The sequence below is a fragment of the Brassica napus genome, chromosome A7, assembly GCF_020379485.1.
Source record: "Brassica napus cultivar Da-Ae chromosome A7, Da-Ae, whole genome shotgun sequence".
NCBI classification, from domain to species: Eukaryota; Viridiplantae; Streptophyta; class Magnoliopsida; order Brassicales; family Brassicaceae; genus Brassica; species Brassica napus.
Window position 1 is genome coordinate 15,619,033 of NC_063440.1, and position 26,404 is coordinate 15,645,436.

General features: G+C 34.8%; 5 protein-coding genes across 8 annotated transcripts; 2 read left to right on the forward strand and 3 right to left on the reverse strand.

Annotated features, from left to right (window-relative positions):
- The first annotated feature begins 4,969 nt into the window (after nt 1-4,969).
- LOC106352642 (alpha/beta hydrolase domain-containing protein 17C-like) lies at nt 4,970-6,978 on the forward strand. Its single transcript, XM_013792265.3, has 5 exons — nt 4,970-5,561; nt 5,694-5,730; nt 5,837-6,073; nt 6,164-6,211; nt 6,374-6,978. Exons 1-5 carry the CDS (start codon nt 5,248-5,250, stop codon nt 6,770-6,772), a joined length of 1,035 nt encoding a protein of 344 aa, XP_013647719.2. The 5' UTR covers nt 4,970-5,247; the 3' UTR covers nt 6,773-6,978.
- Nucleotides 6,979-9,564: 2,586 nt separating this feature from the next.
- LOC106352643 (LEAF RUST 10 DISEASE-RESISTANCE LOCUS RECEPTOR-LIKE PROTEIN KINASE-like 2.3) lies at nt 9,565-11,776 on the reverse strand. 2 transcript variants are annotated; one of them, XM_048736899.1, is made up of 3 exons: nt 10,981-11,776; nt 10,842-10,886; nt 9,565-10,760 (listed from the first exon to the last, which is right to left on the reverse strand). In XM_048736899.1, exons 1-3 carry the CDS (start codon nt 11,672-11,674, stop codon nt 9,676-9,678), a joined length of 1,824 nt encoding a protein of 607 aa, XP_048592856.1. In that variant the 5' UTR covers nt 11,675-11,776; the 3' UTR covers nt 9,565-9,675. The 2 variants fall into 2 exon arrangements, with proteins under 2 accessions (XP_048592856.1, XP_048592855.1); XM_048736898.1 differs by having other exon boundaries at nt 9,565-10,766; nt 10,981-11,774.
- Nucleotides 11,777-15,784: 4,008 nt separating this feature from the next.
- LOC106355446 (PR5-like receptor kinase) lies at nt 15,785-18,047 on the reverse strand. 2 transcript variants are annotated; one of them, XM_048736900.1, is made up of 5 exons: nt 17,797-18,047; nt 17,485-17,692; nt 17,264-17,343; nt 17,146-17,178; nt 15,785-17,061 (listed from the first exon to the last, which is right to left on the reverse strand). In XM_048736900.1, the coding sequence occupies exons 1-5, from the start codon at nt 17,852-17,854 to the stop codon at nt 15,887-15,889; spliced, it is 1,554 nt and encodes a 517-aa protein (XP_048592857.1). In that variant the 5' UTR covers nt 17,855-18,047; the 3' UTR covers nt 15,785-15,886. The 2 variants fall into 2 exon arrangements, with proteins under 2 accessions (XP_048592857.1, XP_048592858.1); XM_048736901.1 differs by having other exon boundaries at nt 17,485-17,689; nt 17,797-18,027.
- A 3,842-nt stretch (nt 18,048-21,889) lies between these two features.
- Nucleotides 21,890-23,692, forward strand: LOC106352646 (chloroplastic group IIB intron splicing facilitator CRS2-A, chloroplastic). The gene is made up of 7 exons (XM_013792273.3): nt 21,890-22,249; nt 22,329-22,481; nt 22,577-22,627; nt 22,700-22,773; nt 23,148-23,206; nt 23,293-23,369; nt 23,469-23,692. Exons 1-7 carry the CDS (start codon nt 21,989-21,991, stop codon nt 23,583-23,585), a joined length of 792 nt encoding a protein of 263 aa, XP_013647727.2. The 5' UTR covers nt 21,890-21,988; the 3' UTR covers nt 23,586-23,692.
- Nucleotides 23,693-23,729: 37 nt separating this feature from the next.
- LOC106352645 lies at nt 23,730-25,463 on the reverse strand. Of its 2 annotated transcripts, none has more exons than XM_013792271.3 (8): nt 25,051-25,463; nt 24,938-24,982; nt 24,730-24,865; nt 24,573-24,648; nt 24,444-24,492; nt 24,245-24,342; nt 24,024-24,162; nt 23,730-23,946 (listed from the first exon to the last, which is right to left on the reverse strand). In XM_013792271.3, the coding sequence occupies exons 1-8, from the start codon at nt 25,381-25,383 to the stop codon at nt 23,791-23,793; spliced, it is 1,032 nt and encodes a 343-aa protein (XP_013647725.2). In that variant the 5' UTR covers nt 25,384-25,463; the 3' UTR covers nt 23,730-23,790. The 2 variants fall into 2 exon arrangements, with proteins under 2 accessions (XP_013647725.2, XP_013647726.2); XM_013792272.3 differs by having other exon boundaries at nt 24,573-24,642; nt 25,051-25,450.
- Nucleotides 25,464-26,404: the final 941 nt, after the last annotated feature.

Genomic DNA, 26,404 nt, shown 5'->3' on the forward strand with positions numbered 1-26,404 from the left:
TTAAATGTTTATAATAGTTTTTATCGGTTCAATATATAGTTTTTGTGTTTTGTTATTTAACCAACCAGGATATGTTCCCGGTTCATGATTCAGCCTAATTTAACCATCAGTCCAGTGTGGCTTTAATAACACTGTCTATAGCCAACATTTGTTTTAATTATCAGTATTGAAATCCATTTTTTCTAAGGCATATGTCAAGTTAGAATAAATTTCTCTTGTTTTATGAAAACTTTTTATTATACATAACTATAATATTTTAAATCATTTCATCATCAAGAAAAACCTTCTTGTTTTATTGGCCTTTGGATTTTGGTTGTGGATGTGAAGTTCATGATGTGGCATGTAAAGTTAAAATTGTTATTCATTTAACAGGGGTGAAAAAAATCTGGATATCCAAAATATTTACTGTATCCTGATCTGCTATATCGATGATTTCATTACCGTATTCAGATGATTTTTAGATATCCGACTTTAGGATATCTTTCTAGATATTGAAATATCCACTTATATTCAAATCTGCAAAAAAAAAATAATTATAACAATATTAAATCGTAGATAATAATTCAAAAATAAATAATAATTCAATGTTTATATACGTAAATATAATTTTATAAAATTTATATTTTATAAGTTTTATATATTAAAACCAATTATAAATAAAGTTTAAAATTTTAATATATTTAAAAGTTTAGATGTAGATCTCAGATAACAATTCCAACCCTGATCACAAGAAAATAAATTAGAATTATCATAATAATCATAATCTAATAGTTGGCTTTCATTTTCTAAATGTCAAATAAAAACACACAAATCAAATAATCTATTTTAAAGTTGATCCAGTGAAATAGTGCCATGCCTTTTATTATTTTTCTTTGATGCTTCCCATGATCGTACCAACATACATACAAGGTAATCGAGGTCCAGGAAGTAGAGCCTATAAACTGCAAGAAATGTGTCAGGTGTGGGGATTAAGATCCTAATAGTTGGAATGCCCGTATGACATTTCCAACTCCACTATATTTTTCACTCTAAAATAAAGTTTAGAGTAAAAATGCTTCAATGATACTCTATTTTTTACTCTATAATAGAGTAAACAATAAGTTTACTCTATATATAGAGTAACTTCTTTTTTCTTGTTCATCACTCTATTCTTCACTCTAAAATAGAGTATCATTGGAGCAACTTCCAACTCTATTATAAAGTTATTCTATTTAAAAAAAAAATAGAGTAAACCATTGAAAATGGTCTATCACAAGATCACACTTTCTACAATTTTTACAACCTCTACCTAAATTCTTTAATTTTCTATCTATCTACCTCCTATCGTTTTTACTATATATTTTGAGATGGATTTTATCTAATAAAACTATGAGTTCGTTTTTAATCATAGAGAACTCTTTTTATTAGTTGTTATATTTCGGGATAGCTATTAAAACCACCTTTTGTTTGAGTAATAGAAATGACTAGTGAGTGTCAAAAAAATTCATATAAATAAACTACATTTGCTGAAAGATAACTAGTTACATTAGTAAACTACATAGAAAAAATATGATATTTATTGAAACTGAGGACAACCTTTGTATGAAAAGTATCAAAAGGAAATTTTCTTAATATTATAATTTTTAAATATTTCAATGAATCTGATGATATTATACTAAAATGTGTCCCTATCAAATCAAAATGTGCAAAGTAAAAATTTGAAGTTATTAAATAGTACTGAATGCTATGATATATATATATATATATAATACATTTCTGTGCTAGAACTGTTATAATATCATATACAATTCATTTCCATGCTAGAATGGGTTGAAATAAACATTGTATTTTTTTTTTAAAACTCCATGGAATAATATCTGAACAAATGAAACGGTGATGCAAAATATGAGAGATATTATACCTTCAAACAGAGATTATAAACAAAATATTGCTATGATACAAAATTACTTCCACTTAGATATTATACCTTCAATTTTATGTGTCCAAAAATGAAAATAAATAACAAACCTAATTCTACCACATGAAGAAACTACATACTCAAACTTATAAATAGAGATGCAAGTTCACGTCGTGACACATTCAATCCTATACATTAAAAATAATTTAGAAGAAAGATGGGTAAAATTTTGAGCACAGTATGGATAATGATGATGATACTAGCGGTAGTTGTGATCGCAGGTGAAGCAAAATCAAGAGAGGAATGTAATAGGATTTGCATTCCTCATTGCAAACCTTATGCAACAGGAAAAGAATGTTCTGACTGTCATAAAAAGTGTTTTCAGTCTCCACCTTTTGTGAAGATAAAGATTCAAAAAAATCAAATCAACAACAAAAAAGTTAACATGTTTAACTAATCTATAACAAATATTATAATTGTATCGATGAAAACTGAATCCATATTTCTTGCTTTCAGTGATTATGTATTATTTTTTTTTTTATAATAAGAATATACGAACATTGATCCTGACTCTGAATCTGATGCAGGTACAGTCTTTTTAGTAAATCTTTAACCATATAATATATAAACATAACCACTCGTGATGTTTTTTAATTAATACATTTTATTATTAATATAAAGATGAGGTCCAACAAAATTACCCGGGCCTCCAAAAAATGGAAATGTTTGCTTCGAAAAGCTCTTACGCCAATACCAGGCTTAACACCAAACGAAAGAAAAAACATGTTAGAAAAGAAAAAAGCAATGTGCCAAGAACAGAAGTAGCTGAAGCTGAGGATAATGATGTAAAAGGAACTGAAGTTTCTAAAATAAAACAAAGAATAAGAGATGAATCTCTCAAAGAGAGAAGAAATAATTTTATATCACATCTATTTGATTGTGATAACTACAAAATTAATGAACAAGAACTTTACTTTTTATTAATAGAATAGAAATCTGAACATGTTGTTTTACATCACAATAACAAGAGTTTAAATAAAAAACAAAACATTACAAAGTGAACACTTCCAAAGAGAACATCCTTGATTTTTTTTCGTGAAACTACGAGGAGAAGCTGGTGTGAATCAGTTTCTGAGAGGCGAAATGGAAGTAGTAGATCCTCGAGCTTATCCACTTCCATGCCTTCGTAGCCATATGGCTTATGCTGGAGAAATTCGTTGAAAAAAGCGTCCATCTTTATTTCTGATTCGTCCCTAGTGAATGTACCATCACGACATATGACCTCTTTGATGTAATTAGTAGCTTCCCTTGTATCCACAGCTTGATGGAAAGTCTAATTGTTTCCATCTCCAATGTTGAACCAATGGAGCTTTGACTTTTGTTTAAGAAAACTCTTCTCAAGACGATTAACAGAAACCCACCTTCCTGCCGCTGCAGTCTTAAGATCCATATGAGATCGTTTCCTCTTTTGTTGCTCCAAGTATAAAGGGGACCATGATACGACATGTCAACCAGTGAACAATGGTTTACCATGTTCTGAAATCTCCTCATGCTAGCCGAAACACTAGGAGTCTCGAGATTTGTGGGGTTTGATGAGTTAATGATGTGGTTGTACTTGTATGTTCGGTGATCTTATTCATCATTTGTAGACTCTAGTAGTATGCTTATATGTTGTTTAAGGCTGAGAAATTTTGGTAGTTTTTGTTGGTCCCTAACCTTGTGTGAGCTTTTCTTACTATCTTAGTATATATGTATGAAGAAAACATCTTGAACTACTAGTTAAGAACTGAGCTTGTCTTGTGTCTGAATCGCATTGTGCTGTCACTGTATTGAAACTGTAGTTTGATAGCTGTGGCGAGATCTTATTTGGTCTTTCTATGATCTGAGACTTTGCGTGATTCTTCTAGAGTTTGGATTTCTTAGTTTTCTTTATGTGTGTTGTTGTTCATTCTAAACTCTGTATTCAACATACTCTTTGCTAAGTGATATATCTGTACTAGTAGAATATTCAGTTGAGTTAGTGGAACAACAATAGAGAAAAATTCTGACCATCCAAGCATTTGCCACAACGCCATATCTTTTCTGCAAGAAGAAGAGAAACCCATCAAACTTGAGTGTCAACAAAATAAAACAAGCTCAAAACTCGTTTATTCTCTTTCCCGTGGATGGTTGTCAAATCGATGATTCACGGATCGCACATGATCAAATTAGTGGCCTAGTGTGGAGTTATAGGTATCTGATGGAATTGAGTCCTATGTCTTCAAGGATGTCGGAGAAGCCTCTCGGCCCTCCATGGCGAGATAGAAATCCTTCTTTAAACAATGACATATCTACATGAGATGCATGTTTCAGTTATACAAATCGAGACTGACTGTTCTGACTTGGTGGATATGATAGGAAATTTGGTAGATTAATTGACCTTCAGTACAGAGCTTGCCTCTTTTCATCTACTACACAATGAGTAGGAATATTCCTTATCTAAGCAAGGTAGACGATGATGCATTTCTCTTCTCCCATATAAGTCATATGGAGGTGTTCTCATAAACATAGTCACCATGGACCAAAACTTGATTTAATAGAATTGACTACTGAAAAGAAAAGATTGAGATTTGGTCTTTTCATCATGTTTCTATTTAGGAATTTTCAAGTCAATGTAATATTGATATTATACTGTATTCAAAAAAAGTTTAAGCCACTTAGCTAATTTTTTGTACTTTTAAATACAAACTTGTTAATATTACAAATATTACGGGGCGCGTGCCACCATAGTCCAAGTTCTTGCTTTGCCCCTCTCAGTAATTGATGGTACGGTCTGGTATCGACACTCAATTTTTCCCTCTCAAAAGATCTAGTGAGAAGATTACATGTAAATTTATTCAAAAATAACAAGAAAAAACATTACTCTATAAAAAAAATAATTAATTATTATATATCTAATTGACCCTCATTAAAAAAAAAAAACAAAATAACCAAAGTAAAATGATAATAATAAAAAAAGAAATACAAAACACCGGCCTTTCTTCACAACGGCGGTCATTTAGAGAGAGGGAAGCACGATTATTTATTTTTCTAACGAGAAACACTTGGCGACGGTTGCTCTCTTCGTACACGCGCGGCTTCTATCTCTCACGCGCCACCGCAAAAATCTACTATTTCCTTTTCAACTCTGTCCCCTCTTCTTATCTTTTCTTCTTTTCTCTCTAACCTCCTTTTACTTTCCTTCTTCTGTCTTTTCCAGCTTTTATTTTCCTTAAGATCTCGGAAACCTAAAAAAGAAAGAGGAATCTAGGGGTTTATGAGTAAGAAGAAGAGGTGGTTCTGATGATAAGATCGTCTTCTTCTTCTTCGCTATGGGAGGAGTAACTTCGTCAATCGCCGCTAAATTCGCTTTCTTCCCGCCAACCCCACCTTCTTACGCTTTCAATACCGACGTTAGCTCCTCCTCCTCCGTTGACCGACTGTACATCACCGATGTTCCTCGCCGCGACGACGTTGACGTCCTCAAGCTACGCACTCGTCGTGGCAACGAGATCGTTGCTATATACGTCAAACACCCCAAAGCTAACGCTACGCTTCTCTATTCCCATGGCAACGCAGCTGATTTGGGTCAGATGTTTGAGCTTTTCCTCGAGCTTAGCACCCGCCTCCGTCTTAATCTCATGGGGTACACCCTTTCTTTCAACATGACTTTATGGGTTTCCACTTTTGTCTTAAAAATGCTTGTGTCTTTCTTTGGTTTTGGTAATTTGATGTTAACACTGTAATAATGACAAATCTATCCGTCCTTTGGTTTCAGGTATGATTACTCTGGCTATGGTCAGTCTACTGGAAAGGTAGTTTCCTAAGCTTCCAAGATCTTTTTTTTTTTTCATTTCGAAATAACAGATATGAAATTTTATAGATTCCTAATGGATTTTTAATTTTGTTAATTGAAATCAGGCAAGCGAATGTAACACATATGCTGATATAGATGCATCGTATAACTGCCTGAAAGAACAATATGGTGTAAAAGACGATCAACTGATATTATATGGTCAGTCTGTTGGTAGTGGACCCACGATTGATTTGGCTTCGCGGACGCCTAATTTAAGAGGAGTGGTTTTGCATAGCCCTATTCTCTCTGGGATGAGGGTTCTGTACCCGGTTAAACGAACTTATTGGTTTGACATTTACAAGGTAAGTTAGTAGACAGAGACATATTTAGCCATCTTTGTTTCTGGCTTCTATGTATTAAATGCTTAATACATGAACAATTTCTCGTTTCAGAATATCGACAAGATCGGTTCTGTTACCTGTCCTGTCTTAGTCATCCATGTGAGTTATGCTCATTTCTGATTATTGTCTTTTTTTTTTTTTCCTTTTCTCTCTCTTTTTTTACGGTCATCCACAGTTACTTGCGATGATGTAAAACTTGTAGGTTATATGACCTTTTTGACAAGAAAATGTTTGTTAAACTCTTATTGTTTGGTATTTTAGGGAACTGCGGATGAAGTAGTTGATTGGTCTCATGGGAAACAACTGTGGGAACTTTCCAAAGAGAAGTATGAACCTCTATGGGTCTCTGGAGGAGGACACTGCAACCTTGAACTCTATCCAGAGTTCATCAAACATCTGAAGAAGTTTGTAATATTTATTTCTAAACCCAAGGGACCAAGAAACGGTCCAAACAACACGAATCAAACAGATGCAACCAAGGACCAGAGCAAGCCTTCAGAGAATGGACGTGCTGACACGTTTCAACTCGGCTGCTGCCTTCCGGAAGTTTCCAGAAACAATGTTGACAGCCAGCTTGAGAAATCTAAGAAGACTAATAAACCTGAGAAGTCTCGGATGAGTGTTGATAGGTTTAGAAGGAAAAAAGGTCTGGTCTGGTGACATAAAACGGATCTAAGCAACGATCATAAACAGGTTATTTGTTGTACCACTTGTCTTATCTATTTTTGTTTCTGCATAAGTTATGATGTGTGCGTGTTTTTTTCTCTCTCTCCGATTTGTTGTATGTATTTTCTGACGGACATATCAAACTCAAAAGTCGTAAATTTGGTTACGTGGAGTGTTTAAAAAGCTGTGGTTACTGATTAGTTTGTCAGCTTACGCAATTGTAGCAATGTTTTTATGAATCTGGTGATCGATGCGTATCTGTTGTATCGTTAATTTTAACATAATATTCTAGAGTTTGATCTGTCAGCGCGCAGATTTTGGTTTTCACTTTTTTATAATTATCATAATGGGATTGTAAACATATATGTTATTTAGATATTTTTAAATTTTTACACATTATAACCAAATCTACGCAAAATTGAAAAGACCCAATTCAAAATCTACGCAAAAACAAAAAAAATATTTGATTGGAGTCTAATTTCAAAATTCAAAAAACTCTATACTCTAAAGAAACAGTCCGTACACGTATGGATATCCGAATACTCATGTCTAACTAATTATATAAACAAATAAAAATATTTCTACTAACTGTTTTGAATTCTTGTCGCAAATAGAACAAATTCAGTCAAACATGTTGAATTATCATGGTTAACATGTAAGATAAATGTTTTCGAATTATTATGGCAAAAATAATTAATGAAATAATTAAAAAAAGTGAAAAAAGTAAAAGATGTAATAAAACACTTATAAATAAGTAAGTTTTGTTTTCTACCTTGTAATAAATACTGTCAGATTATTTTGAAATACAATAAATGAATTGTTTAGAATTAGTTGAAAAGAGAATGACCATTTTTAAGAAAACACTTAAAAATAGACAAATATTGTTTTGTACTTCTATTTTAATATAATAGATTCTAGAATTTAATATAATAGATTATATAATTGTCTAATTATCATAATAATATTCTAAACATATATGTTATTTGAATAGTTTGGTTTAAAATTTTCTCAACCCGAACAAACCGAACCAAAACCGATTCAAACCAAGTTAAACCTAACCGAGAAACCAATGTGTTTTGTTATTATTTGAATTAAACATACTAGCAGTATACATTATACTAAGATCCTAACACTAAAGTCACTATTAACTTTATTAACGATGTTGAGTTTTTAATTTACTATTTACTTTAGTTAATTTTAGTTTGATTGTGTTCTTATAAACTTTTTGTTGGTTTTTAAGATTTTGGTTTCAGTTTTATATTAGATTTAATTTACATAGTTTATTTTTTCTTAAAAGGCATTATTAATGATGTTTTTTAATTTTTTATTTACTTTAATTAATTTTGATTTGATTATGTTCTTATAATTTTTTTGTGTGTGTTTTAAAGGTTTTTATTTATGTTCTGTTTTATATTGGATTTAGTTTACATAGTTTATTTTTTCATAGTCACCAACATGATGATTTCATAACCATGTGTTCATGTTTTAAAATATGATTGCTTTTAAAAGAATTAAACTAAAAAAACCTGATTAAACCGAACAGAAACACAAACCAAGCGGAATACAAACCAAATTGAACTGAAACCGATCTAAACTAAACTAATTATGGTTTACTTCAGTTAGAAAAATTCTAGAAACGAATTAACCAAACCGAACCGATAAAATAACTGAAGTGTCCACTCCTACTACGCACACTTGAAGGATAACATGCTGATTGTTCTTCTCCAGTTGCTGTTGAATCTGTGTCACCATGTCTTTGGAGTTTAAAGTCTGACTTTTCTTCTAAGTGCCTAAAGCCTTTCTACACTTCTTTAGCTTATATGATACTGTGACTCCAAAGAAAAGATGATAACTTAACCACATCTTCTTGATCGCATCTTTGACGAGTGCTGTTCAGATATTTCCACATCATCACTGGCCTTCCTCTTTGCTTTTATGCTCACTGTTTGCACTTCCGTTTTTTTTCTCACTCTTTGTTTCTCCATCTCTTACAGCAACTCGAGTCTTGTTTTTATAAGTTCATGGCCTCTTCCTTAGTTTGTTCTTTCCGAGTTTGGTTCTTTAAGAGTTAGTGTCAGAAACACCAAACCAATAGCCCCTAGAACTTCTATGATGGCCACAATAATTAGATATGAGAAAATCCTACCAATAATGAAATGGTTATTTAAAACCAAACTGCAAAATTGTGTTTATGTCGATCTCATGATGTCACATCTCACATATTATTTTATTATTTAATTTTAGCAATTTAGATGTCAATATAAATATCTTTATACAAATTAGTTAAAATATTTAAAGCCTAATACAGTTTATAAGTTTGTATTATACTAATAAATAAATTATATATTATAGTTTAAAACTTAATGTTCTGTATCAATTATATATATATATATATATATGTCAGATGAATAAACATAATTTGACTGAAAAAATACAAATAATAAATTCTAGAGAAATTTAAAAATAATTTAACATGTCATACATGTATATATATATATAGTTGTTATTTCAAAAAAACTCAAAAACTAAAACAGAAATAAGTTGATAAATAATAAAATATTTATTTCTTATAATATAATAAATTAAAAAATATATAAAAATAGATAATTTAATTTAAATTCAAAATATAGATATATTATATTTATGATGTTTTGAGTATTTACAATATATATTTTAGTAATAGTGTTAACTTAAAAAACTTCAAAACATTTGAAAATAATTTCATATATGTTAAAACGAACTAAGTTTAAAAAGTAACAAAATAATTTATAAACAACAACCAAACATATCAAGTCATTATTTATTTCTTACATTTTTTCAAAAGTTTTAACAATTGAAAATGTATATGTGACATTTGGCGACTACAACAAAACAACTTCATTTCTACAAATAAACATTTATTGGCTCTCAACATTCATCGAATCATACTTCCTAGTAAAAATTGAGGAACTTTCACCTGATGGCTGAGAAGACTCTCCAACATTTTGCATTTGCAAGAGATGCTTAGGAGGGGCTTTAAGAGTATCCAAGCTACCTTCCATCATCTCTACGACTTTGTTCATTGATGGACGATCTGATGGGCGTAACTGAACACACCAAAGACCGATCAAGATCATCTTTTTGGCAAGATCTTCTTCTTCTTGTGTTATTTCATCGCTTAGAAACCTTGTGCTATTTCCAATTTCAAGATCTTCATAGATGCTATCCGGAAAGTAAACCGAGCTGTTGTTTGCATCAGCATTTTCGACTCTTTTGTTCCTTGCTCCCACCATCTCAAGAACCAACATTCCATAGCTATACACATCAGACTTGTGAGACACGCTTCCATACATTCTTGAAAACAACTCTGGAGCAATGTACCCGACAGTTCCTCTAGTGTCAAGCAATGACAAGATGCTTTCTTGCTTCTCGCAGAGCTTTGCGAGACCAAAGTCAGCAACCTTGGGTCTGAGATTTCCATCTAACAGTACATTCTGAGGTTTAATATCAAAATGCACGATTCTTGTTTTACAACTGTAGTGCAAGTACTCAATTCCCTTAGCAACCCCTAGCGCTATTCCATATAACGTACTCACATCGAGATTCGATGACTGATCCAAAGATCCATTCTCTAGAAACTCATATATAATCGCTCTTTTGGAACCTTCATAACAGAAACCAAGCATAGAAACGATGTTAACATGAGAAGTTTGGCTCATGCTTGCAACTTCGTTGATGAAATCTTCACAATCGCTCTTTGAATCATTCAAGACTTTTACTGCAACTTTGCTACCATCACTCAACTTCCCCTTGTATACAGTTCCAAATCCTCCTCTCCCAACTACTTCTGTGAATGATTTTGTGATCCTCTTGATTTGTCCATAACTATACTGTCTCAGGCTTACAAGTGCCTCGAGGTTATGATCTCTCCCAGCATTGATTGCCCTTCTTTCGCTTAAAACAAATGCAAGAAGAACCGCAACATATACAGTTAATATTGTCCCTACAACTGAAAAAAAAAACAGTTTAGTCTCAATCCCACAAAATTTTCAATACATTGTATCATTGCAAAAGAAGTTCAAACCTGAACCAAATGTGATCACAATGGATCGATTCATGCGGTAAGTTCCTGAAAAAGTGAATGGCCTAATGAACAAGACTGCATAGAAACAAAAAAAAAAAGAATATGATGGATACAAACATCTGAGAGTTAGCGATTTTACCACCAGTTGTATACATTGTATCACTGCAAATTAAGCCACAGTGTCCACCAGGGATAATACAGTCTTGGCAAAACTTTTCACCAATCGTCATCTTCACCTCAAATCCTTTTTTGAGAACACTCTCCAAATGGGTCAAACTCAAAGCTTGTTCATCTGGGACGTAGCTTGTAGGAACTGTGACTTTGAAACTCTTCTCACAAAGCTTACGATATTTGGAGAACTGAACCAGCGAGCCAAGACCTTTCTCTGGATATGGACATGTGAAGTTCCCAAGTAAATTGCGGCGAGGGTCACAATAGTAGTAGACGGTGAGGCTTTTGTAAGAAGGCAAATTCTGGAAGAGTACAGAAGGCAAAGGTGCGGAGGAGAATGAAGCGGAGCAGAAAGAAGTTGAGAAATCTTGTCTGAAAAGTCGAATGATGTTGGTCGTGTTGTCTATATGGAGGAGACTGTAGTTGTAGCCTGAGATGAAAAGAGTGGTTGTGTTTGAGTGTTTGTTGCAGTTAAGTTTCAGAGAAGGATGACCGCATCTTTGATGACGATTCTCTCCCCAGAAAGGGAAGCCAACTGAGATGTTGCCACAGTGGATTAGGGTATCACAAAACCCACGTGGTGCTCGCTGGCTTGTAACACAAGGAATATGATGAAACAAGAGTAATAAGATTAGACATAATACAGATGGTGGAGATCCCATGGATAATAGAGAATGTTTTTGCTGTGATTAGAAACGAAAAGACAGAACGTGACTAAGGAAGGATACAGAGAGACTTAAAAGAAGCGAATTAGTTGACTATTGAAAAGACTTTTGAAATCAATAAATCATTCATCTCATGAACAGAAAGAATAATTTGTGTCTTGTCTTTTTCCCAAGCTTTTTTTTTTGTGTGTCTTGTTGCCTTGCTCCTGTCTGGATCAAGTTGAGATATTTCTGACTTTTCAGAACTCAGTTGTTTGATAAGAACAAACATGGTTCATTACTTATCAACCACAAACATTGTATCCGACGATCCTCTCACCAGCCATTAATTTCATTTTACACAATGTTCCTACAACTCTTTAAGCCATCAATTGCATAAACGAAGAAGATACATAAGCTCCATTTGTTACTAAAGCATAATATGTACTACCCAATTAGCTTACTCAGGTTTTACTTTTAAATTGAATTTATACTATTAGAGTATAATCGTCATTTGACAAAAAAAAAAAAAAGAGTATAATCGTCATAGGATGAATCTTTTTTTTTCCTAAAGTTCCATCCTCAACGTGTTTTAGTCAAAATCTAAGTGTATTATATATTTATATATTCAAACCAACATTACTTTGTGAAGATGTAATGCCACATTGATCAGTATTCCACAAAAATCTATTGCAGCCACAGAACATGCTACTAAATAATATTTCAAAACCCATCTTGGGAAATTCCTTGAGAGCTAGTAGTAACAAGTTCTTGATCTCATAAGCGAAGAGAAGATCTTCTCTTTGGCGGAGGCGACACAATCAGTGTTTTGTTTGGAGAGAGATTTTGCTGTCATAGTAAGTTTCAAGGAGTCTGAACTTAACTGAGGAGTTGTTAAGCTCAGCAACACGGGTCACTGCAGTTGACATCGAAATCTGAGGGTTACCGTTACCACACTGACACTCTTCACAAAAGGCATCTATTATTGAGTATTGGAATTGAATGAATATTATTACAGTAAGGAGCTCTGTTCTTATATGTACAGAGATGATTACAAGAAAGGCAAGACAATATTCTAGGAGATACAATAGACTAATTACAGACTATATAGCCGTTGATAGACGTTAATGATTATACACTTTCCATACTCTTACACACCCCCTCAAGACGGACGGCCATTCGAGAGTCCGATCTTGACTAGTAGAGAATCAAACCGTGTGCGAGGTAATGGCTTCGTCAGTGCGTCGGCAAGTTGATCAGCTGAGTTGACGTGAGATACGCGCAGTTCACCGCTTTGCACAAATTGTCGAACAAAATGATAGTCAAGAGCAAGATGTTTCATTCTTGAATGAAAGACCGGATTGGCAGCAAGGTATGTAGCGCCAATATTGTCACAGTAGATGACTGGTTTAGTAGGAGATGGGGCTTCAAGCTCGGACAGAAGAGACTGAAGCCAGCAGACTTCAGCTGTAGTGGATGCAAGAGACCGATACTCTGCTTCTGTTGATGATCGAGCTACACCAGTTTGTTTCTTAGATGACCAAGCAATAGGATGACGACCAAGATAGACTATAGCAAACGCTGGGTTTGGTTGAGCCTCGCCATGAACATTAATAGTCGGAGCGGGTGCGGTGTTGTTATCATCGATAAAGTGATGAAGTTCATGACCCTCAAGGAGCGCACGAATCTGGCGACTCCACATCAGATAGTTCGTCGTGGTGAGTTTGGTCACGCTCGACATATTGACCGAGAGCAGGGTGGTGCGTGGATCATCGGGATTGAACACAATCGTACGTTCAGCCGTGTGTTCATTCATTGTCATTGATACGTGGAGAGAAAGTTAAGTCTGAGACAAGAAGAAGAAACGAGATTTGGGAGAAGAGAGGCGGAAGAGACAAGAAGAAAAGAAAAAAAAATAGGTTTTCACCTATAAGGCTCTGATACCATATTGAGTATTGGAATTGAATGAATATTATTACAGTAAGGAGCTCTGTTCTTATATGTACAGAGATGATTACAAGAAAGGCAAGGCAATATTATAGGAGATACAATAGACTAATTACAGACTATATAGCCGTTGATAGACGTTAATGATTATACACTTTCCATACTCTTACATCTATATGATTGCTGCTAAAGATATATATCCAGCAGTAAATCCTTTAGATATAGGGCAAATATCTTATCAGAGACAGAGAAAGATTGATCATAGTGTCTCCTAGTATTTGCTCTTTTTTTTTAACTAAACTAAGAGGAACCGTGTTTCACAAGTTAAAGATGACTGGTTGTCTTTTTTTTTTTTGATCAAAACTGGTTGTCTCTTTTAAAAAAAAAATAAATTAAACAAAAAAAGAGTCACGAGTGTAAAAATATATTTTGATAAAAGTCTTCTTTACTGGAAATGAGAAGGCCAACAGAAATTTCCCCCACAAACTTCACAACACCAAAAATATAAACCGATATTACACGGCCATGAATAGTCTGACGATTTAAAAGTTGAGGTCTATTCTTGGAACAAACTACCCATCATCCATCATGCTCGGCCCTATGCTCCGCTTTATACTCGTCCTCAGTTACTTTTAACTATAATATTACCGTATGTCAGGTATTTAAAACTTATCGTGTATTGTTTGAACCAAGTTCGGTCGGGACTCAAACAGTAGGACCTAACTCGTCGGTGGGTCAGTTCAAAGGAGGTTTATTAGATCGAGAAAGAGTAAACGGTTACTTGTCGGAAATAGTGAACAGAAAAATAAACCGGTGCTTGGAGAGCTGGCCAGGAAAGTACATGTTGACAAGAGTACAATGAGTAAACCCCAGTTTCTAGCCACCACGTGTGTGTAAATGTTCGGAACCCCTTTTCTTGCTGGTCCTCGTCTTCCTTATATAGATTACCTCCCTCTCACATTTCCTTAGGTCGTCTTTCCCTAATGGGCTTGATCTCGATCGGGCAGAGCAATTGGCTTTCGAGCCAAGCTGATGTTCTTTCTTCGATGAGTCGATCGAAACAGTCCTAAGCCGAGCTTGCGCATTTGGTCGGGGACTGCTTAGCTGAGCTGGTGTCTTGGGCCGGCTTGGTGGGAAAAACCTTCTATTTTATGCGCCTTGTTGAAGGATGCAATCTATCTCCTACAATAAGCCCCCCTAGTTCACTTGTGAGAGGTCTCGTCGTTTAGACCTAATGATAAGTCACGTTCCTACGAGGTTACCTTGGAGAGGGTAAGAGTCCAGACCACTTATATTTCGAAGTGTACGCGTTGTTTTGCGAACATTCGGGGGCATATGGCTCGCCGAGATGCCTATGAGGATAAGCATATCCTCTATGGTCAACCTGCCAGAAAGGCGAGCTGTTTGGGGATGTTAAAGGGGAAGGGCGATTCCTCAACAGGCTATCGACGCATTTACTGAGAAAGCAACCATACTTCAGCGAGAAGCCGCTGATCTTGAGGTTGGCGGAGGCTGACTTGTCCCTCTCACCACTTGTTATTCGGTCTTAGTATACCGATGAGCGCATTCTTGCAGGTATCGACCTGTATGTGTCCAATCTCGGGCTGATCGATCGCTCGGTTGCGAGTAGTCTGCACATTCCTGGGTGTTCTGTTGGCGATCTCTGACGTGCATGCTACCGTTCCTGGTGGACAAACCGACTTTACGACAGCCCCAGACGACCCCATTTCCTAGGACCAGACTTTAGGCTGTGGGTCTCGTGTTGACGCGACTCCCACTAGGGCCTCGGAAGGGCGGCAGTCTAATGGAGAGCACGAGGATTGACTTGAAGACATAGCTGGGGAAGTTCGAAGTCCTACTGAGAAAAACCGTGACAATTGGAACAAAGATCCGCCAGAGTTACAAGCGGAAGAGGTCGGTGGAAAGGATGGGAGAGATCCACATGTCGGTATAGAGACATTGAAATGGTTTGTGTACGGAGAGTGTTTATGTAAAAAGGCAATTTATGGGTTTTATTCATAAGGCAATTAGAACAATCAAACTGTTTTTGTAATTATTCCAAAACGGGTAAAGAAAGTATATCGCATTGTTTCCAAAAAACAACAGAAAGTAGATTCCGTTTTTTTATCCACGTTAACCAACGATGTTTTGGTGGCTGCATATAATCTCATAAGCATGTAATTAGCACACTCAAATCAGAAATTTTATAAAAATAACCAACAAAAATATCTCAAGATTTCGAAAGTCGTAAAAGATTCAGTCAGTCTCTATGTTGACTTTAGTTTAGGAGCTGGAACATTGAACTATGTCTTCTTCAGAAATGCGTAAAGTGTCTTCACCAATGAAAGTGCCTCTTTCAAACTGACTTGGCCAAGAGAAGCTTGAAGTCTCATTACTATCTTCAACAATTTCTGGAACCGTTCTTGCAGGTAAACACAAGAGAGGTTTAGGTGGAACCTGGAGAGCCTCTAGAGTCCCCTCTAACATTTCAATGACTTTGATCATTGCTGGACGGTGAGATGGATTGGTCTGAATACACCACAGACCAACCAATACCATTTTCCTTGCAATTTTCTCTTCTTCTTCTGTTATACGATCACCAAAAATCCTCATGATTTCTTCCCTTTCAAGATCCTTATAGATCCAATCTGGAAAGTACATTGAACTATTGTTAGATCCAGAATGTTCAACTTTTTCTATATTTCTTGCTCCAATCATCTCAAGAACCACCATCCCATAACTATACACATCTGATTTATGTGAAACTCCTCCAAAATTCTTTGAAAAGACTTCAGGGGCAATGTATCCTGCTGTTCCTCTCGCGTCCAGCATCGACATGATGCTCTCCTTATTTTTACAGAGCTTGGCAAGACCAAAATCTGAAATCTTTGGGCAAAGATCTTTGTCCAGGAGTATATTTTGCGGCTTTATATCGAAATGCACAATCCTCGATACACAACCATTATGCAAATACTCTAGGCCACGAGAGACACCCACCGCAATGTCGTACAACCTTTCCCATTCCATCTTAACTGACATATTCTCGGAAATAAACTTATCTAGGGATCCATTTGGCATGAACTCATAGATGATCGCTCTCTTGTTCCTTTCGTAACAGAATCCAAGAAGAGATACAATATGAACATGAGATGTTCTACTTAAGCTAGCTACTTCATTGATAAACTCTTCTCCATTTCCCTCTGACTGCTTCAAGATCTTTACTGCAACATCTCGGCCATCATCCAGTAACTTTCCTTTGTAGACTGTTCCATATCCTCCTTTCCCAAGAAGATGTGCAAATGAGTTTGTCATCTTCTTGATTTTTGCGTAACTATACCGCTTTAACTGTACAACGGCCTCAACGTTTTTATCATCCCAATCACTCTTTCTCATCTTCTTTGCTCTCAACATAACCGCCATCACAATAATGATCAGCAAAATTAAAGCTGCTGAGATTCCTGGAATAAGATAAGAAGAATCAAACTATAGGTAGGTCTTATATGCAACGAGAGTTCTGTCACACAAATTCATGGATATGGTACCAGGTATAAGCTTTGACTTCCATGATGATTTTTCTGTACAAAAATTCAAAATAACTATTGATTGCCAAAAAAGAACATGACAAAGTGAATGACAAAAGAAAACAAGATAAAAGCATACGTTTTCCTGGAAATATAAAGGGTTGAGACTGTGGGGGAAGTCCACTAGTTGTTGGAGCCACTGCGCTTCCGTTGGTTATTCTTTAACATGTGACATATATTAGTTCACAAGAAGTAGCCAACTGAAATTTAGAACATATAGCTTTGGATCATCCTAACACCATCGGAACTAACATAATCCTAGATCCAGACATCTCTAATGAGTGGGTCACCTCTACTAACCTTGTCTTGTTGGGAGTAGTGGACGGGCAAACACTGATGAGACGCGCCTCTCCTTTCTTGAGGACAAAGCAGGTGGTTGAGATCGAAAATTCAGTGGAAGTACCATTGATTACCGGCCAGACAGGATAATCGCATTTGTTTTCTATGGTAAAGTTTGTGGAACTGCTCGGCTTTAACGCTGTACGTGCCTCAACCCAAACAAACCCTTCTAGAATAATCCGAACAAAAGCAAAAGCAAAAGCAACAAGAAAAAAGTATCAGCAATAGTGACTAAACCAGAAACATTTCCTAGAATAATCGGAACAAGCATACCTAAGACGATTGTTAGTGAAACAAGGAGGAACATCAATGCAACAAATCCCTCACCCATTGGCCTCAAGAAGAAGGAAAACGAAAGTCTTCACCAAAAACAGGAGAACAAGCCTGTAAACTGTTTTAGTCCAAAGAAAAAAAATGTCTGTAATCTGTACATTGACTTTGAACGTCCGAGGAGAAAGTTTTGTTATGGAAGAAATAAATTGGAAAATTCATGTGGCTATAAAATATCTAAACATATCCTGTCTTCTTGTGTTTTCCTCCCCTTTAATAGTTTTTTTTACTAAAACAGGAAAGTTATATACTTTAAAGAAATTCTAGGTCATCCAACAATACTAATTTTTAATAGTTTGAAACGTAATTTCTGGTGTTAAATATTGGTTTATTATTATGAGTTTTTAACTCAAAACTAAATGATAGTTAGTGGATTGCTTTATTTACTATTTAAAATCACTTCAAATATATTATATTATATATTCTCAGTAAAAGCTCCTGAAAAATGAAAATTTGATAATTGATTTTGGTATATTTGCTCAGTTGATATTTTTGGGACATTATTTTCTCAGTTGTTCACCATATGAGAAATATAATCAATAAGCTAAGAGCTCTTCGTGAGTGAAAAAGAGTGCGCGACATATGTTTTATTTTGTTCAGCTAGATTTTGGTTTCTAGTCGTTTGTTTCGGTTGAAGATGATACGTGGAAAATAATTAAACTCCTCGGATGGATTGTAAAAAAAACATTCAACTAAAAGTTCTGTGAAATAAATCCGTAATTTTAATTCCGTCTAAAAAACTGTCATGAAGGATGACATACGTTAACGGTTTATAAGTTTAGAGTTTATAATGTTGAAAACTTAGTTGAACAGTTTTTTTATGATTTAAAAATAGTTGAGGGGTTTTATCATTAAAGTCACTAAATGATTTAAAATATTTATTATCATTTATACATTGTTTTAGATTAATTTATAAGTCTTTTAAACTAATTTATAAATTTTAATACATTCTACCTATCCCCAAAAATAATGCATGATTATTTTTATTCTCATCGATTTCTGAAAAATACGTTATATTTTTGTTTTCTTGATCAATAAAAATTATATTTGACATATTATTTTTGATTTATTATATTACTTTATGTTTCACTAGTATCACGAATAATATTAGATTATTATATCCTAAAAGTAGCAAAAATTGTAAGAACTTATAAAATTATTCATTGCGAAACCGTATTAATCATATGTAAGAATATTAAAATATTTATGAAGCTTTCTAAATCGGTTATAAAGTAATGTATTAGAACTTATAAATTAGTTTAAAAGGCTTATATCAATCTAAAACAATATATAAATGATAATAAAGATTTTAAAATGTTTAATAACTTTTAGTAATAAAATCCCTCACTATTTTTGAATTGTAAAAAACTCCTTATCTAAGTTTTTAATATTATAAATCCTCAACTTATAAACTGTTAACGTATCTCACCCTCCATCACGGTTTTATAAACGAAAGGTAACATATTTTAACGGAATTAAAATTGAGGGTTTATTTCACATAGAAAGCTCCATGACGGTTTTATAACGTATGCAAGGCAGACCGACAACAAGGTGGGATGACCGTGAGCACGCCAAGGTCCTTCGTCTAGGTTGCTTGGAGTCGAGTCGAGTCAGAGTCCATGTGTAACAATTATTGAGCTCTTGCAATGTTTGATGTAGAATTTTAAGTTGCATTGTGATGTCCATATCGTATTGAATGCATACTTCATTGTAAGAGTGTCATGCGGGGAGACTGGTATTTTATGAGTAACCCATTTACTCATGTCCTACTTTTCATTTCCATGTGCGCAAGACTATAAGTATAAGTATACGGATATGGGTGGGGATATTTCACATAAGGCATTGCGTATGTGACTCATGAGACCAGTAACATGACATGTCGGTTGTCTAAAACGAGTAGACGCGTGTTCGTAACACTCTCTCTGATTCTCGGTCGGACGACGGGGGAGCGGATCGTTACAATTTTTATCAGAGCCCAGGTTAAGATCCGTTACGAACACGCGTCTAAGGGTCAGCATTTCCGCTGTTTTCAAAAACCTTATTTCAGTTTCTGAAAAGTATGCAAAAGTTTATGCTGCTCATAATAAAAATTGTGAAATGTTTTCCAACTATATATATACTTTTATTACGGTTCCTATCGGATCCATTTACTTGCATGATTTCTTTCCGGGCTAAATTGGTTTGTTGTTTTTTTTTAAGTTCTTGTGTAAAAGTCCATTTTTGTATTGTATGTCTCCTTTGGTTTTTGTGTGTTCAATGTTCTTTCTGTTTCGGCCAACAATCGATCATCGCCAAATCCCACAGGTTAGCAAGGACGGCGGGCTGTCACTCTTGGCTACAGTTTTGGAGTTTCGCATATCTTGCCAGCCAACAATCGATCATCGCCAAATCCCACATGTTATCAACCACTCTCAAACCCCACTGGTTCGGTATTTGAGCGTTGTTTTTGAATCTGACTTCTATGTTTTTTCGAACATCGACATTAGGAATATAAGTGAAACTTCTCTATAGGTCTTTTTTCTCTTTGGCCACTATAATCTTTCGTTATGTTATATTGTTTTTCATCTATCGTCTTTTTGCTGAGTGTTTCTCCGATTTTATTTCTCTAAGCCCATTTGGCCATTATCCCTTATATACTAAAGCGCAAGTCGCATGACCAATCATATTATGACATGTGGCTTGAATTAAGAAAAAAAAATCAATTAAAAAAACATAATGGTAAAAATCGAACAGTTAGACAATTGTTTAAAAGTTCTATAGCCAAATTTCTTTTACGATCCTTAATTTTCTTACACTGACTTAATCCTAAATTTTCTCTAACTACTATTACCACGTTCAAAGTGAATCATATCATCTGTGTAACTCCCAAATCATGCAACGATTTTAAACTGTTCACCTTCTATATATTTCAATCAACTAATTTGTTTCTTTTTATTTTCTCTCTCTTTTTTTTTACTACGTCTTCTTCGTCAATCAATTATTTTTGGGTCTTGAGTATAGTCAAAAATCGATTCAAATTTATAGCAACTCTTTATCCAGGTTCAATTGGGTTTCCTCCTGTTGCGGTGCTTAATTCTTCAAAAACGAAGATAAAATCAAAGCATTCCAAGTGAGGTAATAATAAGTATATATGGTTCTACTATATAAATGATTTCTGAGGTAGATTCTCTTTTCTCTTTTTTAACAAACAAAAAAGACTAACTAAGTTACAAAAAAGAAATTGACTATTTACAAATCTGTTTTTTTTTTCAAATAGATTATTCTTACGACCAAGGGAGAACAGATTTGACTGCATTCAAAACATCACACCATAACTCGATTTAAAATAAGAATGTGAGTTTTGACACTTTTCTTTCAGCTAAACTTGATAGTTTTCAATGTTTTGATTTTTTTTTCAACAAGAATTTTGGTTTATTATGTGGTTAGAAGGCAAGAGAAAGGCATTTTGGTGGATGAACATGATGAAGGTAAGTTGTTAATAATAGAGGTATTTTACTTAGTTATGTAAATACAAATTATCACTCTCCTACATCCTTTGACACTAATTAGGAACAGTAAATACTATCATGCAATGTAGTTTATTTATAAAATGTATTTTATATATAAAGTTTTCAAAGTATTTGTTCCTGGAAAATAGATGTTCATGTAGGTAGAATTGATCAGTTGCAGAACTTTGATTTAAAATGTAAAACATAAAAATAGTTTCTCATATTTAGATGTTAATATAATTTCCGATATATATTCTTATAACTAAAAGGAAATATGTTAAGCTTTTGTTACACTGTTTTGTCAATATAGTTCCAAAAGTAAGGCTTGGCTATAATTGATTTAGTACACATGTAACTCTTAAGTCTTGACTATGTATGTAAATATAATTGATATGTTTTCTAATAAAATGTAATTGATTTTACTTTGCAAATGCATAAAAACTAGCCAATCCGCGCTGTAGCGCGGGCAAACATCTAGTCTAATATAATCCAAGAAAAATCAACCCGCATCCGAATAAAATATTTACAAATACTTCTTAAATCCAAATTTCTAGAATCCCAAGGACTTCGAACCAAGAGGAACCGCCCAGAACCTGACCAAAAGATCCCAACGCACAGCAAACATCAGTGATTAGAGACATCGTCCCATGTCCTTATCCACTGCAAACTCGTCGCCTTTTTCTGCTGCGGTGATGCTTTCTGCGTCATCTCCTCCGATTACATCTCTTCTTCTCTACCCAAAAGCTTGTAAATTTGGTCAATCAAAATCCAACTCCAAAAGAATATTCTCTCTTCGTGCTTCATCCTCGTTGCCTGTTTATGATACCAAGCTTAAAGCTGAGTACACACCCTGGCTTATCGTGGGACTTGGTAACCCTGGAACAAAGTACTACGGAACTAGACACAATGTAAAGTTTCAATCTTTCCTCTCTTTTTTTCATTTTGATGATTTATAGATAAAAAAGGTATCTTCTTTCATTTGTACAGATTGGTTTTGAGATGATTGATCATATTGCTCGAACGACAGACATTTCCATGAACACTGTTCAGTCCAAGGGTTTGGTCGGAATAGGTGCGGTCGGAGAAGTACCGATTCTGTTGGTTAAACCTCAAACTTACATGAATTTTAGTGGTGAATCGGTTAGTCTTGAGTGATAATAATAGCTTCTAATTGATTTGCTCACATAAGATTCGACGATAACCCAAAGTCCTTGGCATTGTAATGTGTTGTGAAGGTTGGGCCATTAGCTGCTTACTATCAAGTACCCTTACGCCATATTCTGATGGTAAGAATGAAATCTTATTGTTTTACTTGCGTGATGATGATTGAAAGATTTGTATTTGCCTCTCTGGTGTAGATATATGATGACATGGGTTTGCCTAATGGTGTCTTGAGGCTTCAACCAAAAGGAGGACATAGCCATCACAATGGGTAAGTGATGTCTTATGTTTTTGGAATGGTCATCAATGGTGGACTCTTTCTGTTCTTACAGACAAGGACTGTGTCTTTGCTTATAAACATATAAGGCAATGAACCATAGATGAAGTTAAGAGTTTTCAAATCTCCAGTTATTGGAATTAGAAGTGTTTTTCATTTTTTTTAAATTTCTATACTTATGCTGAGGAAGAGAGATCTTTATATTGAACAGACACAAAAGTTGAAGATCTCATATCCTTGGATGATGGAGAATAGCATCTAAATCAAAAGAGTCTAAAGCATTTTTATTGTTAGGAAGTGAATCACACTATGATGAAAGTCAGCATTTTTATTTGTGACTGCTTCTTTTTTTTTTGTTGCTGTGTCAGGTTGAAGAATGTGATAGAACATCTAAATGGATGCCGTAGCTTCCCCCGCTTATCAATTGGTTTGTGTTCCAGTTCCACCTTGTGAATGTTCTCTTCCGCCAAAGCAGCCCTTACAATCATAGTAAAACTGTATGGTAAACTGCAGGAATTGGGAATCCACCGGGGAGCATGGACATGAAAGCGTTTCTTCTCCAGAAATTCAGCCGCTCGGAGCGTAAACAGGTGACAACACCAGCTTTTAACCTGTGTCTCGCTAGTCAACTGATCTCTGATAGTCTGAAACGTTTTTGGATTAAAGACATTCTACGGCTGTTTTGTTAGATTGATGCGGGGATGGAACAAGGTGTTGATGCCGTGAAGACGCTTGTTGAATATGGATTCAACGACACAATATCTCGATTCAATTTGGGGCAGAAATACAAGTTCCACACAATTTGATTATCTTCACTTTTGCTTACCTGTCACAGTAGCATGTAACAACATAGTCCAACATTGTATTGTTAGTATCATTAGTCTTTTATCTTAGAGGGAGGTTATATTGTAAACTGAAGATCATTTTCAAACTCTGATCAAGCGGACAAGGAGGACCAAAAGTAGCTGAACAATATTGTAAACCGAAAATTTTCAATTCAGTTGGGTTTGGTTAAGCAGATAGATTTGTCGGCTTAGATAGCCAATACAAAAGAACCTCGGCACCTTTCTCCCATGAACAGTCAAGCATCATATCATGAGCAACACCTTCAACACAAACCGGCTCAACATCATAAAACCTCCCGGTTTCCTTCAGTCCTTCGTCGTCCTGTAAAACCATAACCCACTCTGGTTTTACACACACATACCAAGATTTTAAAGAGGGGTGCGTTTTGTAGCTCGTACCACTATGAAATCATCTTTGGCACCTAAAACCATAACTTTTGTCGAATTTTCCTTTGGCTTTGGTACCGGAAGTGATGCGTTTAGCTTTTTGAGATCAAACAATGGCATCCTTGAACTCTCTTTCATCAGATCCTGGTAACTGAATCGTAATAACAGGACAAAGAACTCAAGAAGATGATTGAGATTTTGCTTAAGAGTCAAGGGTACTTATGAGTATGTACCGCTGCACAAGGTGATCATCCATGGCTGAAGAGAAGAATGTTTCCCGACAAAGAGGAATAGATGTCTGAAAACGCTTAGCGGCTAAACTGAGGGTTACCTGCTCAAAAACACAACCAAGAACCAACATTTTTTGTAACAAAACAGAACATGGCACATTAACCAACCCTTAAAAGATGAAAGAGCGGAGAAAGAGTTTACCTTAAAGGCTGCAACGGGTTTAGTAAAGAGATAGCGTAACACTAACCCGCTGAACAAGAAAGATAGTCTTTATAAGTTACATATATGAGCTAAACAAAAATAATAAGAACCTTCTCTGAGGAGAGGTACCTATTACCCGAAGGTGGCACGGAACAAACTAGTACAGCTCCTGAAAGGTCTGGATATGCATTTGTAGCTTCTGTAACTGAAACCAGTTATTGCGTAGGCCCCATTTTATTACAGCTGCTCCAAGAAAACAACAAGCATTTCTATGAATTAGCCTTACCTAACGGCTGTTTATTTGAGATATTCGCCAAGTAATATTGAACAATGAGCCCTCCAAAAGAATGACCGATAAGAACAGGAGGAGGCGAAGAGCTAAGGTTTGACTCGATGAAGTTCGCAATATCACTTGCGTGCGTCTATTCCACAAACAAGTAAAAAAACTTTACGAATCTTGCACATTTGTAATGAATAATCAGAGTTTCAAGTACCTCAAGTGTTCCAGCAACAGTTCCCAAAGGCTCATCACTTTCACCCTGAAGAACTCAAAGATCACTTGGAAAATTCTAAAAGTGAGAATTGTAAATGAGAAAGGAGTTTGTACCTGAGCTAATAAGCTGATGGCATAAGAGTCAAACCCAGAAGAAGAGAAGAAAGGTAACCAATGCTCAGCCCAGCACCAAGCTGCGTGGTAGCTTCCATGTACAAAAACCAATGGTGGGTTCTCTTTCTCTTTCTCGCTTCTTCTTTTTTCGTTTTTCTCTTTTCTCTGCTCGATGACCTCCATTTTTAGACCAGAGGGAAGCTTATGGTAAAGACGGTTCTGCCCCTTCTTCAGCTCATATGTCGTGGAGGATTTGCTGAGAGCTGCCATTGGCTTGAATTTCGCTTTGGGAGAGCAGAGGCGTGGGAAAGAGACAAAAGAAGAAGTAGCCATTCTCGTCCGTGAAGCTCCAGCTTTCTCAGAGAAAGAGAGAGAGAGAGAGAGAGCTCTCAAGAACTATCTCTTCACCGAACTTTTCTATCTGAAATTTATTTTACTGTTTTACCCTCATCTTTTTTTAAAAAAATATTTGCAGCCAACTGAAAACCATGTCTAGTTATGAACCGGTTTTGTCTAATTATCATAAAAAACAACATTTTTTTTTGCATAAAGTTTTTTTTTTTGTCTAAGTATTTTAAAATTGGGTTTTTAGTAATTATACCCTTCAACTAAAGATGAATCGTAAAAAAACCCTCTCAACTAAAAATTTTGTAAAATAAACCCTCAACTTTAGTTCCGTTAACATATGTTATTCTCCGTCTAAAAAACCGTAACAGAGGGTGACATATGTTAACCGTTTATAAGTTGAGGGTTTATTTAACAGGATTTTTAGTTGAAGGTTTTTTTTACGATTCATCTTTAGTTGAGGGGTTTTATCACTAAAAGTCATTAAATGTTATTAAATTATTTATTATCATTTATACATTGTTTTAAGATTTATAAGCCTTTAAAACTAATTTATAAATTTTAATACATTAATATATTATAAAATTAATTTATACATCTAAATTAATAATTTTCAAAACTACTTACAACTTATTATAACTTTGAAATATTAAATTATTTAATATTTGGCAATAGTGATATAAAAAAATTTGTGTGTTTATATCGTCATTGTCAAATATAAAATAATTTATAGTTTCTAAGTTATATTAAGTCTTAAGTAGTGTCGAGATAATTCATCTATGAAGTCAATTTTTCTATTTAGAGTATGACGCACTTTTTCCTATTTTCATGATTTCTGTCATCCGGCTTATACTTCTCCCCCCTCCAAAATAATGCATGATTATTTTTATTCTCGTCAATTTCTGAATAATTACGTTATATTTTTATTTTCTTGATCAATAATATATCTGAAACATAAAGTAATACAACAAATCAAAAACAATATAGGAAAGTATGAGCCTGATGACGA

What these genes read in the sequence shown, in the direction of transcription:
- LOC106352645 (XM_013792271.3), bottom strand. Translation starts at nt 25,383, where the DNA reads ATGGCTACTTCTTCTTTTGTCTCTTTCCCACGCCTCTGCTCTCCCAAA. An exon ending in CCATCAGCTTATTAGCTCAG is followed by an intron (nt 24,983 to 25,050) that starts GTACAAACTCCT and finishes TGAGTTCTTCAG; the next exon opens with GGTGAAAGTGATGAGCCTTT. An exon ending in CCAAAGATGATTTCATAGTG is followed by an intron (nt 23,947 to 24,023) that starts GTACGAGCTACA and finishes ATGGTTTTACAG; the next exon opens with GACGACGAAGGACTGAAGGA.
- LOC106355446 (XM_048736900.1), bottom strand. Translation starts at nt 17,854, where the DNA reads ATGGGTGAGGGATTTGTTGCATTGATGTTCCTCCTTGTTTCACTAACA. An exon ending in CTTTATATTTCCAGGAAAAC is followed by an intron (nt 17,179 to 17,263) that starts GTATGCTTTTAT and finishes ATTTTTGTACAG; the next exon opens with AAAAATCATCATGGAAGTCA. An exon ending in GAAGTCAAAGCTTATACCTG is followed by an intron (nt 17,062 to 17,145) that starts GTACCATATCCA and finishes ATCTTATTCCAG; the next exon opens with GAATCTCAGCAGCTTTAATT.
- LOC106352646 (XM_013792273.3), top strand. Translation starts at nt 21,989, where the DNA reads ATGTCCTTATCCACTGCAAACTCGTCGCCTTTTTCTGCTGCGGTGATG. An exon ending in CCTTACGCCATATTCTGATG is followed by an intron (nt 22,628 to 22,699) that starts GTAAGAATGAAA and finishes TCTCTGGTGTAG; the next exon opens with ATATATGATGACATGGGTTT. An exon ending in GGACATAGCCATCACAATGG is followed by an intron (nt 22,774 to 23,147) that starts GTAAGTGATGTC and finishes TTGCTGTGTCAG; the next exon opens with GTTGAAGAATGTGATAGAAC.
- LOC106352643 (XM_048736898.1), bottom strand. Translation starts at nt 11,674, where the DNA reads ATGGGATCTCCACCATCTGTATTATGTCTAATCTTATTACTCTTGTTT. An exon ending in TACAATGTATACAACTGGTG is followed by an intron (nt 10,887 to 10,980) that starts GTAAAATCGCTA and finishes TCACTTTTTCAG; the next exon opens with GAACTTACCGCATGAATCGA. An exon ending in TGTGATCACATTTGGTTCAG is followed by an intron (nt 10,767 to 10,841) that starts GTTTGAACTTCT and finishes TTTTTTTTTCAG; the next exon opens with TTGTAGGGACAATATTAACT.
- LOC106352642 (XM_013792265.3), top strand. Translation starts at nt 5,248, where the DNA reads ATGGGAGGAGTAACTTCGTCAATCGCCGCTAAATTCGCTTTCTTCCCG. An exon ending in CTCCGTCTTAATCTCATGGG is followed by an intron (nt 5,562 to 5,693) that starts GTACACCCTTTC and finishes CTTTGGTTTCAG; the next exon opens with GTATGATTACTCTGGCTATG. An exon ending in ATTGGTTTGACATTTACAAG is followed by an intron (nt 6,074 to 6,163) that starts GTAAGTTAGTAG and finishes TTCTCGTTTCAG; the next exon opens with AATATCGACAAGATCGGTTC.